Source organism: Argopecten irradians, chromosome 1 (assembly GCF_041381155.1).
Source record: "Argopecten irradians isolate NY chromosome 1, Ai_NY, whole genome shotgun sequence".
NCBI lineage: Eukaryota > Metazoa > Mollusca > Bivalvia > Pectinida > Pectinidae > Argopecten > Argopecten irradians.
In genome coordinates, this window is record NC_091134.1 from 6,827,662 (window position 1) to 6,842,016 (window position 14,355).

The 14,355-nt window shown below is 36.0% G+C and overlaps 1 protein-coding gene across 7 annotated transcripts in view; it reads left to right on the forward strand.

Moving 5' to 3' along the window:
- The window catches only part of LOC138316324 (multifunctional protein CAD-like), a 249,472-nt gene that overhangs the window by 15,154 nt on the left and 219,963 nt on the right, over positions 1-14,355 (forward strand). For all 7 annotated transcript variants that reach the window (XM_069257995.1, XM_069258013.1, XM_069258003.1 and 4 more), the window contains exon 3: positions 12,166-12,435. In XM_069257995.1, coding sequence (XP_069114096.1) covers positions 12,166-12,435 — 270 coding nt within the window. The remainder of the gene's footprint in view (positions 1-12,165; positions 12,436-14,355) is intronic.

The window sequence follows — 14,355 nt, forward strand, 5'->3', positions numbered from 1 at the left end:
TTTATGATTTTATTTTCCTAATGTGTATGGATGCTGAACGTTATAATATAACCAATTTGGGGCCCTTTAGGTTTTTTTTTTGAGTCTGTTAATTTGTCATATTTCCATGTTAAAGTTTTTGAGCAAGTTTCTATTTTGTCTATTGTTTAAGCTTAAGTTTTTGAGCAAGTTGTCAATTGTTTAAGCATAAGTCATCATAAATGTTTATGATTTTATTTTCCTAATGTGTATGAATGCTGAACGTGATAATACAACCAATTTGGGGCCCTTTAGGGGGTTTTTGAGTCTGTTAATTTGTCATATTTCCATGTTTAAATAGTAAATACTTGAACATCAACTTCTTCTGAATAGGCGAGCTTTGCTGTTCTCCAACAGCTCTTGTTAAAGTATACAAACAGTCCACAAGGATTTGCCACAAGGATTTGAGAATTAGTTAGTTTATATCAATATGGACACACTAGATAGTAGGGCTGAAACGATTAGTCGAATAATCGGAGGCGATTAGATTAATGAAGCGAATTGCTGATAATCGATTAAAGATTTTATTAATCGTTAATCGTAACATGCATAGCCAGTGCATTGTAAGCTGACTAAACACGTTGACAGATCATGGATTTCTGAGTAAGCCATTCCGACTGGAGTTTCATCTCTTTATGCACATGTTTTGAACTCAACAAAACATAAATGATGTGAGAAATACTTGTTAAATTACGTCTCTGTGGATGTTAAAGTCATTAATCAATGAAAAAGTGGATGTCATGAGAAAGCTTGCAACACGCTGTTCGCCAATTTTCACTAGCGATCGACTCCATGTTGTTACGTCACGGAGGCCTAATCGCCGCCGGGACGCTCGGGAGCGGAAGGAGCAGTAATCTTAAACATTTAAATTTTACTATTGCATGTGTTTATCATATAAAAAGAAAGTTTTTGTTCATATTCTAATTGAATATAAGAGTTGTTGATTTATTTTATTTTTTTGGTCACGGAAATAAAAAAGTTCATTGACGAAAATTTGGTCATGTCGCTCCTTGGCGGCCAGATTTGGTTGATTAGTCGTACGTGTGAAGGTCACGTCAAAACAGCGGGTTAGCGGACTTGATTTAAACGATGTTACGGAAGACAACACAGGAACGGAATTCAGAGCTAATTTGGGATAAAATACCATACGTTTGTTTTGTCAATAAATCTTTTCTTATTTGTTGGTAGGCTTATATTATATAAGGCATGTCATCTGTCATATTATACGGTAACGTTAGGTGTTATTATTAGTTGATAAACATGGCGGACGTTTTCAGTAGTCAGTAGTAAACAATATAGTTGCCTTCAATTCAAACGATTAATCGATTAGTAATCGATTACATGTGACCGAATAATCGAATACAAAAATTACTAATCGTTTCAGCCCTACTAGATAGCCTATTGAACATTATATGACGATTTAGGGGTCTAGTTAAAAAAAAATCGGTCTGGCTGTAAATGTCCAAAGTTTGAACCTTGGTCTGGCTGTAAAGCAGCAATGGTAGCATCCTTATAGGGTTTGGATTCAAAATTGTACAAATTGTGGACTGACCCCGGGGGGCCTGAGGGATGGGGCCAAAAAACTACTTTCTTCTCTGAAACCAAGCATGAGATGGTACTCACAATGCAATGGTAAAATTGCTGTTCCTGAAATTACAGCTATAGGATTAGCATGTCCAGCTGGACAACATTATGCTGATTTAGATATAGATCTATGATTATTATGATAACAGGAATCAAAATCATGACACAGATATTAAACATGAAAAATAAAAATAACAAAATATATGTCATTTTGAGTTTGAAATATATTTTTAATGCTATCAATGATTATATAATTACAAACTGCATTTTTTTACCGAGAACAAAATTCTGTCAGTAAATTATGCATGTTTTTAGCCTACCATCATCTGATGGTGGGCTATTCAAATCGCCTTTCGTCCGTGGTCAGTCGTCCGTCCGTCCGTCCTTCCGTCCGTCTGTCCGTCTGTTAACAATTCTTGTTACCGCTATTTCTCAGAAAGTGCTGAAGGGATCTTTTTTTAATTTCACATGTAGGTTCCCCTAGGACCCTAGTTGTGCATATTGCATGATCGGTCAACAAGATGGTTAAAGTTTGTTACGCGCTATTTCTCAGAAAGTACTGAAGGGATCTTTCTCAAACTTCATGTGCAGGTTCCCCGAGGGGTCTAGTGCATTTTCGGACTTATCGGTCATTAAGATGATTGACAGGTAGCCATCTTGGATTTTGATAATTGAAGTTTGTTTCTGCTACATACACTACCCGAAGGGTGATTCGGGACTAAATCGCGCCACGAGCGACGAGCGACAATCGAGCGAACTCGCCCGGAACTCGCTGCGGATCCGCGCAAGCGAGATCGCTCCCGCGGCGGTTCCGCTCCGCAAGCGATTTAATGCTCGCTCCAGCAGCGATCCCGCTGGCAGCGAGATCATCCGCTCCAGTAGCGATCCCGCTCCGGCAGCGAGATCATCCGCTCCGGCAGCGATCCCGCTCCGACAGCGATATGATCTGCTTCGGTAGCGATATGATACACTTCGGCATCGATTTGTCACCAAGCGATCTGTTGGTAGATATTGACATCGTTTCAGCTTTGACAAACATGCCACGATGATTACTTAGCATGACACAATCTAAAACTAAAGGGACGAGTATAGTTAGCTAACGAACTAACCTTCTTCAACTTGCTCATCGGAAACTATGAAGAAATTGTTTTAAAATAGAATGATGTGTTAACACGTGCTTTGTGAATCAATCCTATTCAGTATTTAATAAAATATACTATTGATAATATATACAGTATATGTCCATGTGTTGTCTTTCCAAAATTTGACACTAATTCAAGATTTGATATATACTGATCTATTATTAGAATGTGTCGTATAGTTTCGTCGTTTTTATCAAAATACCCCGTTTTTGGCATGATGACATACAAATGGTCGTAAAAAAACAAATTCAAACAATATGCATATGGCCTGTAATTCAAATGTCTTTAACTAACTGGTATTTTTTACCATCTGAATGATGTTTTTATGATATTGCCTCTTTTAGTTTATACTCAGAATATATACAGTAGATATTTTTAACCAATTCAAATTAATGTCAGATAATTCCTCTCAAAATCCTTATTTACTTTTACCATGCAACGTTATAGAATGCTTTGCTTCATGTAATTACATGTATATGTATGTAGTTTATTTATTATGTAAATTGTCTAAGTACGCCATCATTAGCTGGACATACCTAACGTTTGATGAAAATATTATTTGTATGAAGTGTTTTATACGATGCAAATTGTTTGACACTAAGATAAAAATAAAACAATTGACTGGATGTTGTTACTTGTCCTCGATATCTTCACTGTGCAATATATATTTATCTGGAAAGACATGAAATCGACCAGCGGGGAAACAAAATACGATGAATATGCCTGTTCAATGTAAAAATACCAACTTCACATATTCCAGCCAAAACGGTAAGTGCCTGTCATTATATTCATTTTTTCGATCCCTTCTTTACTAGTGCTGATAATCATTTTTCTGAGTGTAGGACCGCCATCTTTGCTGTTACTAGCTAAAACGATGTACCATGAACCCTGTTTATTGGAGAATGGCATAGTGATATGTCATGTAAAGGAAAAATATTCTCAACTATCAAAAGAATAGTGCAACGATTTTTCACTTTGCAATTGTTCACGCTAAAATGAAGTGAGTATAATACTCCTTTCAAGATCTAGACGCGATCACTTGGAGTATCAGTACATTTTGTTTTATTTGAGTGTCACATATCAAAATCACATAAAAACAACCGAGTTTTCATCAGAGTACTAGTACATATGAAAATATTATGATAATGATACCCACACAAACTGACTTATGAGACACTAATTTGAAGTAAAAAAGGAAAACACACACACATACACAATTATGTCACACCGAAACGGGTAAAAGAAGTAAAACTGAAAATGAATTGACCGATCGCCATGTGTAATATAAACACGTCTCGTGCTCGCAAGCGCACGTGTTTCTTTTCAATGTCGGAGCATACATCGTAGCATACACAATACAAAATGCAAAGTCATGTGCGACTTGACTGACAGCTGGCGATCTGTCAATTATATGAAGTTAAAACACATATTTTATAAGGTACATGTAATATTTACCTAGCATGTTTTGTATGGGCGGACTGTAAGTTATGATTATCATCAAGTTCAAAGAAATGAGGATTAAAATTAAAAAACACAATTATAAAGATCGCTTCTAAAATATCAGTTATTAGTTAACAGTTGTCGGACTCCTAAGATATCCGCCTTTTGGTATCAGAATATATATTGTGGTAACGAGACTTATTTGGTGCGTGACGTAATCGACCCGCAGCTCATCACTATCAATATTTGCATACAGCGCCCGACACGCCTACCTGTGATTTTCAAAACCTGTTTCATAACCATTATTGGTCAACTTACACTCATATACATATCATGATATACACACTACATGTATGTCGCATTCGGATGCATTATGCAAGAAAAAGACAAAACCCAGAAAAATATCATTACTGTTTATTTATTTGTTCATTTATCTTAAGGTGTTTTAACTACTTGTTCGACAAATTTCGTCGTTCTAAGTAAGATAATAAGAATTAATCATGAGGATGATTAAAATATACATGTGTATATATAATTAGGTTTACGAAATTGTTGTGTCCCCTTGGAAATATAGGATGAGTAGCAACGTTTGATATTAAATAATTTCAATTTTTACATGTTATGCGATTACCATTCTTTGTATAATTCTCATTATTAAAATGTGATACTTTGCACATTTACGTCCTTGTGCAGATACGGATCCAGATACGCCGGAGGAGACGCCATCGGGGATCGTTATTTTCAGCATTCAAAATTAACGCCTGTCCATCTGCCCTTGACCGGCAATTTTATAGTCAGGTAGACAATTTGTATAATGTAGCTGGTCCTTTGACAGGCAACTTTTGGTCCAGATAGAAGATATAAAAAACATAAATGGCAGTAGAATTGAAGAAAGGTTGAAGATCAAACTGTACAAAACAAATTTTGGTAATATTCTGGTTTTCGGCCAATTTTGTTAAGAGCCTACGATACTAATCCGGATATGCAGATATATTTTGTTAGTAAAACTATTACTTTGCTAGTAATTATGTAAGCTATAGAGATGAATTGTAACTTTGTAAGGACCAGTAACTTTTAGGGTCAGCAGGTCCTTAGGACCAGCAGGAAAACTTATTTAAGGGAGAACAATGGTTATTTTGCCGATTTGTTGTCTGGAACGGGTTTTTTTTTCTTATAAATACATTTGTCTTGAACTACTGTTTTCTTATATGCTTTTCAGTTAAAAATGCCAATCAATGAGGAACCAACTGCGATGAACGACCTAAACCTGTACAGTTTTACCTGGATACGGAGGCTGGCTGAAGATAGAGGATTATATATATTTAATGGGGATACAACTTTCGTTTAGATTTCTTACTTTTGCAATTTCTAAAGACAGCTGGAATAAGTAACACAATTGTTATAATCATCTTACTGATTTTTTTTTTTTTTTTTTTCACTTCTGTACTTCTCTCTCTCCGTTTTAGTGTACACGGAATGGTTTGATGTATAAAACTTGCAAAACGCACCATTGGATAAAATTTAGAATGGACAAAGTACGATTTCCATTACGGTATTAGAGATAATGCGACTTTTCTTAGAACACACCTGAAGCCCCAAGCTTTGAACCCTGACCTGTGACGTCATGAGGACTCTACAGACTGTAAAGTAGTAGCTATGTTCAAAATGTAATAACTTTTTTGTGTCCATTATGATATATATTCATTAAAAATGAAATTATTTGAAAGTAGTAGCTATATTCAAAATATACTACTGGATGTATGCATTCTGATATACAACGTGTGTTTATTATTTAAAATACATATAATACAAAATATCAAGCGTTTTTTTCCCTTTACATAAAGTGGGGTATCACATAAAGTACATACCTATAAAACTTGAAAGTTTCATGAAACAGCCTATAGCCTCACCTGTAATTATCTCCTATTGTTCTGTCTTTCACACGTAGTCTCCATTGGCCAACAAAATACCTTACCTGTATACCTAAATATTCAGAATGTTGGCTAAGTGTGAACCTTATGCATTATGTTGCGATAAGTTGTAACACTTAAACAAAATAAAGAATCTGAATCTGAACATCGATTTGTAAGGCACATATACCTGTGTACATGTCCGATACATGTTTAATATATTCTCAATCACAGATATAGTTCGGAATACACTTGGAAATATGGATTTATACCATACATATATTGATGTACCTATCGTAGATGAATTGCCATCTCTGCATAATTATACACAATAAAATGTACATAATAAGTATATCCGCGGTGTTTAGAACTACATATACATGTACACGATTATTATATTGCTAATCACCAGTATATATCTTTGTCATTTAATTCTACTGTAATTTGGCGGTTCTAATTCTATATAACAAGTTTTTGAGAACCGTCATATCACAAATATTTATAATTTATCAGGAGTGGTATTTTTCGACCAATTTGGTTTTGATGAAATAAATTCAGCTTTCATATAATACAGTACGACTTATTGATATTTCGCTCAAATTCATTCATTAATGTCTTTACTTGAAAATAAAACATACACGGATCAGACGAAAAAAATGAGGCTGAAAATGTCAATGTCTTATACCAATAGCAGATATCAAGTATTGAAATCAGAATACTTCCGAATATAGCCAATGTCGTGCTGCGTTAATCTCTATACCTGTATACTGCTGTAACTAAAACGCGTGGTCAACCCTGGCTAATTAGGGGGCTAACCAGATTATGTAAGAAGGGTGTTTAGTGACCTGTCACGCTTTGTTGATTAGCACACGTCACGTGTCAAAATATCAGTCCACAGGTAAGTTATAGATGGACCATCATGTAATTGCCGTATAATGTCATATTCGTAAACAATTATAAGTCCTTGGTTTACAGTAAAATATACCGCTCGTACATAACATATACAAATGTAACAAGTGTATCAAGCACTACATGTATTTACTTCAGAAACACCAATGTATGCATTTGTACATGAAGATATATGTTTCTGGTTACATGTATATGTATTTTTATACCAGAAACTGCAAAATTATTTACATATGGCATGTCGAGAAAGAACAATGCAAATGTAATGCACAATGTCAGGAATTTAACATTTCTGATAGTTGCTAGATTTCGGATATCCAATTCTTTAACCAATAATGATAATCTATATGACCAATAAATGTACTGTTGAAGATTGTTTAAAAAGAAGAGAAACACGTTTACAACTATAAATGAATTGTGTATTATATAATTCAAACTCGCAAGTTTTTTGTTTGTTTTGTTTTTTAACCCCCCGCCCTAATTTTTGTCTATGATATGTGTGTATTGAACAACGAAATACATTATATACATATTTTGTTTCTTTTCGTTATGTTGAATTGGTTCTTGATTATACAGAAACATGTTCAAATGGCCCCGGATGATTAAATATGACCATTTTTTTCCGAATTCTTCTCCTTTTAAATTACACAGTGAAAATTGAATATTCTCGAAGTTTGATAATTAAGTAATTTGTTAAAACAGAGATTAGATTTCTAGTAAAAAGATACCGAGCCGTGCATGTTTAAAAGTTTACGCAAGGCAGAGATAATGATAATTTCATTATTAAAATCTCTGCACAAGGTGATGCCTTTAGACTGCTTATACATGTGTATTTTAGCCTACTGTATAGACCACTACAATCCGCAGGTGTCACAACACTTGACCATTAACCGACTTATTAACAACATAATTATGGGTAATTGGAAGTCGTGGGAAACATCCTGTAGCTTTCGCTAGGACCAATCAAAACAATGCCCGCTCATCCGTCGGTGACTCTGTTGTCATGGCCTTGACTATTATCCAGTTTTATATGTCAACACTGCTAGTACCAGTTTTAGTGTTAAGTACTGCTAGTAACGACAGTGACCACTGTGCACACACACGGTCTACGTTAAAAAAGCTATGTTTTCAATCAAATGAAGTTGGTGATGGAAACTTAATTCCATAAGCAGATAAGCCGAGTTCTATTATTAATCAAGGTTAATCACATTTTACATTCGGTATATTACACCACGACAGAGACATACATAGTATACTATCTAAATCTCTGCGAAAGGATAGACCATTGATTATTTACTCATGATTACATGATTAGAACTGTGAACACTCGCTGTTTTCTGCCAGGTAAGGTAGGTCACTTATATCCGAGACACAAGAAACATATATTATTCCTTGAGACATAAATGGTATAAATAGCTATCTAAATCTCTATATGAAATAAAACAATTTGATTGAGTCGATTGATTGATATCAATTCCACTGGGATACCAACCTACAGGTATACAAGGGAGTTCATACAGGGATGTCACAGGTAGGTCTGATCAACCAACCGTGAAATACACACCCGTGTCAATGGTTGTCCCATGCCTTGTCCTGGGGCGTAGTACAGGTGTGAAGGCTATGTTACATAATTACACCGGACACCTGAGAATATGATGTGAATGATGAACAATTTAAAGTGCAACATTGGAGCGGTAGGACTACCACGTGCACGCGGCCAGTTATTTGGTTATTGTACGCAAAAAGCAAAGCTAGAATAAAACTAGAATAGTAAGTTTCGTATTCAATTTCGAGACCTCACATGAACCAAGCACTTAAAATCGTATACGCACATATGTATGCAGGCTAGTGCAGACCACATATTAATAGTTACAACATATATCTCAAGTTCCTTGTTCAACATTTATATTTGCATGTCGTTCTAAAGAGCCTGAATACATATGTAAGTTATGTTTGAATAGTTATTTATCGTTGAAAATGCCAACCAGAACACATTACATATGGTATCGAGAATCCTAAAATACTTAAAAGTGTTGCTTAAAATATGATGAAATGTAACTATCAATTGACTATTTTGCATATCATAAAGTGAATCTCAAAACATCTGACGAAAAAAATATTCAAAATACTAACTTTTTGACTCTGAAAACTGGACGAAATTCGAGATTTAGACACTGTATTATGCATATGGCAGCCGTGCGCTTGGAACACCGTAAGGTGCTTAGTAAGCTTGTATTATGAACAACATGCGAAATCAATAGTAAGGAAACATTTCTACTTCTCATTGTTTTGTTTAATCCAAACTGATTTCTGCTTAGAATGGATTTGTATCGCTTATTATTAAAGTAACCCGTATTCATGAATAGTCTGTTTCCTTATTATCAAAGTATCAATTTATTGCCCGCTCTGTGCATACTTTTTGCATAGTATAAATATATACTATCTGTATTAGGGCCATTATATCATTTTATTTATCTTGTACGTACAACTTAATATATATATTATACGTACAAGAAAGTACATGTATCATGAACGTACAACTCATCAGTATCTATGGCTTGTACATGTACGTACAAGATATATATATATATATATATAACACCTTATATGTATAAGATAAATAAAATGACATAGTGGCCCTAATACGCCGCCGTGGGCTTTAGATGATACGTATATTTTAAATTTAAAAGCATGTTTTCGTGATTTACTGAAAAAGTCCTTTCCTATCATTATAATACCATCAACATATTGGTGATGACTTACCTATATCTACACCGTAGACAATTCAAACAAATTTGCCTAATAATCCATCCAATCTGGTTTGTAATAAAGCTGTAATAAAATCGTTTGAATGTTTAAATTTTATGTATGTTCAGAAACTTCTACACATGATATTGTTCAAAGGCCTATTGAACTCAGTTTCTGTCAGCTGTCAAACTAATGTCAAAACTTCTATTCTTCTGACCATAAACATATATCGACATTCTCAAAATGGTTTATTTATTCTAACACTGAAACACGATCGTAAGAGGTTTGGAACAATGTGATACTTGCGTCTATAGGAGAACTGTTGGTAATTATACGACAAAAGAGGGTAAGAGCTTCTGAGAAACTTTGAAATTACATGTATATCGCTGAAAATATCATCAGTTAAAACTAATGACGCAATATCATTTAACTATGCAATATTGTGTATACGTCATGTACATAAATGTATATCTGGATAATAATGTCGGTCACAATGTCTTCCTTTCCCGATGATTTCAATATAACTGCGTTCGAAATATATATTTCTGGTTCAATCCTATATACCCCGTGACTTCCGGTAGAGATAGACTATCAAAAGATTTAAAATACAAATGAAACTAGAAATTTTGTTTTATGATTTAGACCTCGCAAGCCAGACAGAAGTAACCAAATGATGTCAACGAGGTCAGTTTATTAATTCTGATCATGGAATCACTTCTTATTCGTGTTTGTGTCATTATAAAGATATAAAAAGCAAGACCATCAGCGTGTGAATGTCATTATGACACATGTATTCATCTGCTTAATTTTGGGACAAAATTGTTAAAGGGTTAAAATCTAGATGCAGATAGTTGTGCATAGACCTATTTAGTTTTATTAGAAAATATAAAGCGTACCAAGTAGTACACATGATTATTGATCATTGAGTAATTTCACCAACGTACGTTTGGAATCCATGTCAGATTTAAGACTATTTATATATGTTTTCCGAGTATTTTGTTCTGCTATATATTTGAAAATTATAGCTTGTTTTTAAAAAATGTCATTATCAACAGGGACATGTGTAATCAAAACAACATAATCCTTGATCCCGGTATACGGTTGGCAATGCAACTATACAAAGTACATGAAAGTCTCCGCGTTAACTTCACGCTGTTAAATTACACTTACGTAATTGAAACGTACATGGTATGGATGTAAGAGTAAAGGCTCTTTCATTCTTCCGGAATCGTTATTTTGTATAATAGATAATATGATTTCCCGATATTTCACTCTGTACTTGTATATGTCTGTTCCAAATAAATATCACAATGACCTTACTCAACTACAAGATACTACAGAAGGAATTTGTACTTACCGTGAACATTCAGCGTAATTCTAACATCTTCCTGTAAACAATTCATTTATGTGCACATATAGTCTTGTTGTCGATTCTTTTCCATTTTGTTAAAATAGATTATGAATATGAAAAAAGAAAATGATATACATTGTATAAGACTTACCATGCCATGACTTTTCGAAACTGCTTAAATGTCGTACTAGTAACTGTTCCCGCTCCGAGACAGATATGATCGGCGAGCGAATCCGCTCTGAGGGCGAGCGGTCTCGCTCCATGAGCGGGCGAATCCGCTCTAGGAACGAGCAGCCAAACTCGCTCTACGAGCGGGCGAACCCGCTCGTAGAACGGGGAGGACAGCGGGCGGATCCGCTCTGTGAGCGATGGATCATCCTCCCGTCCCGCTGCGATCCCGCTCCAACCTCGCCGCGATCCCGCTCAAATTCTAAGCGAAAGCTCGAGCGATTTTTCGCCCGCGGAGCTATTTACTCCCAAATCACCCTTCGGGTACTGTATCTCAGAAAGTACTGAATGGATCTTTCTCAAGTTCCATATATAGTAGGTAGTAGTAAAAGTTTGAAAAGCAGAGAAAAGATCCCTCTTTTTGTTGTTAGACATAGATCATTCTTTGGTGGGCGCCAAAATCCCTCTGGGATCATTTGTTTAATTATTATTTTTTTTTACTAAAGTTTTAGCGTAATAAATTGATAAAAAGATAAACATATATCAAAAGAAAAAACATAAAAAAGAAAACACAGGAAAAGTTTCTGACATGTGTATAGGTATAAATTTAAGTCGTACAGCTATTTTGAGTTTTTCCCATTGTTATTCTACGATTTCATTGCATTGAAATTTTTTCCAACATTAGTATTAACTGACTTAAAAGGTAGGTGTTTTCATGGATGTTTCAAGGGAAACTACTCTCATTAAAAATCGGTACTTTTTAAAATTTTAAAATCAATATAGTCGAAAGGAGGGTGGGGGCTTATTTGTGGGAAGGATTATGGAATTTATGGTATTTGAGGATGAAAGCTATTTTCAAATAGTGCTGGCTAAATCTTTAATTTGATTAATTTTTCAGTTTTTCAGACTGGAATGGTCGGCTACCCAGAATCCCTCACAGATCCCTCATACAGGAAGCAGATACTGATATTAACATACCCGTTAATTGGGAATTATGGGATTCCATCTGATGAGGAGGATGAGTTTGGACTCAGGAGGTGGTTTGAGTCCGCACAGATTCATGTGGCTGCTTTGATTGTTGCTGATCTGTCCCAACATTATAGTCACTGGAGTGCCACGAAATCACTGTCAGACTGGCTCAAGGAATACAAAGTTCCAGCCTTGTATGGTAGGTATATGTATCATGTGGGTACTATTGATGGCGCCCTTTCTGTATAAATCCTGAAGTCCCACAGATTGATAGCGGCCTGAGTGATATCTCATGCGTTGAAATCATATTGCACCTACGAAATGGTTATGTAATAATCTCTTATTGTTATATCAATGTGAGTGTTGCCGTTTTTTGATTGGTCTAGACCGCTCAGACATGTCTTCATAAAATGCAATGTCAACATAAGCGCTATTACCGTATTTTCCGGACAATAAACCGCACCTGTGTATAAGCCGCAGAGACCTTTTTTACGATTTTTTTCAGGTTTTGTACACGTATAAGACGCACCCAAAATTTAGGCCCATGCACCCACGTAACCGTCTGTGTATACGATCAGAAACATACTATTTTATGTAAATATCTTTAGCAAAATGGACTTGGTCATGTTTCTGTTTGTTGTTTATTCTGCCATTATGTAAGCCTACTTGTGTTTAAACAAACATGGCGGCCATACGAATTCACGCTTACTCTCTCATATTTCACAGTATTGCCAACTCACCCAATTTCCCCAGGTTGACCCGTTTTTAGCTCACCTGGCCCGAAGGGCCGGTGAGCTTATGTCATGGCACAGTGTCCTTCGTCCGCCGTCCGTCCGTCCGTCAACATTTCCTTTAAATCGCTACTAGTCATAGAGTTCTGCATGGATTGTAACCAAATTTGGTCATAAAGATCCTTGGGGGAAGGGGAACAGAACCTGTATAAATTTTGACTCTGACTTCCCGGGGGCAGGAGGGTAGGGGCCCAATAGAGGAAATAAAGGTAAATCCTAAAAATCGCTACTTGTCCTAGAGTTTTGCATGGATTGTAACCAAATTTGGCCACAAACATCCTTGGCGAAAGGGGAACAGAACTTGTATAAATTTTGGCTCTGACCCCCTGGGGGCAGGAGGGGCGGGCCCAATGGGGGAAATAGAGGTAGTCTTATAAATCGCTACTTATCCTAGAGTTCTACATGGATTGTAACCAAATTTGACTAGAAACATCCTTGGGGGAAGGGGGACAGAATTTAATATATATATATAGTATAAATTTTGGCTCTGATCCCCTGGGGGGCAAGAGAGGTGGGGTCCAATAGGGGAAATAGAGGTAAATCCTATAAATCGCTACTTGTCCTAGAGTTCTGCATGGATTGTAACCAAATTTGGCCAGAAATGCATCCTTGGGGGAAGGAGAACAGAAAATTGTATAAATTTTGGCTCTGACCCCCCGGGGGCAGGAGGGGCGGGGCCCCATAGGGGAAATAGAGGTAAATCCTATAAATCGCTAATAGTCATATAGTTCTGCTTGGATTTTAACCAAATTTGGCCCAGAAACATCCATGGGGTTAACAGAATTTGTATAAATTTTGGCTTTGACCCCCTGGAGCAGAAAGAGTGGGGCCCAATAGGGGAATTAGAGGTAAATATTCAAATTCCTTCAGAAAAGAAACAATGAACTTGTATTCAGAACATTCCTAGGCATTACAAACCATGTGAGTGATACAGGCCCTCTGGGCCTCTTGTAGTTATTATTTTCTTGGTAACAATCCTGCAGCAAATCGAAATCAGTCCGCCAGTGTGTTGTGACTGGAAACAACCACGCTTCAGTCGGGCGATTTTCCGTGAATTACTCAATTTTACGATTGAACATGTATCTGGTACGTTATTATTTTTATCTTTATTATATTTTCATCACATATTATATCGTTTAAACACTTTTACAGTGATTTTTTCGATGTATCACTTTATTAATCTGCCATTGTGTTGTGACTTGAAACAACCACGCTTTGGTCGGCCGTTTTTCCGTGAATTACAGCCGTGCTTCCCCAACTGAGAATGGCGCATTTATATAAACCCCTACTGCTCTACCGCTGACTTGTATGGATGTATTGAACGGGTG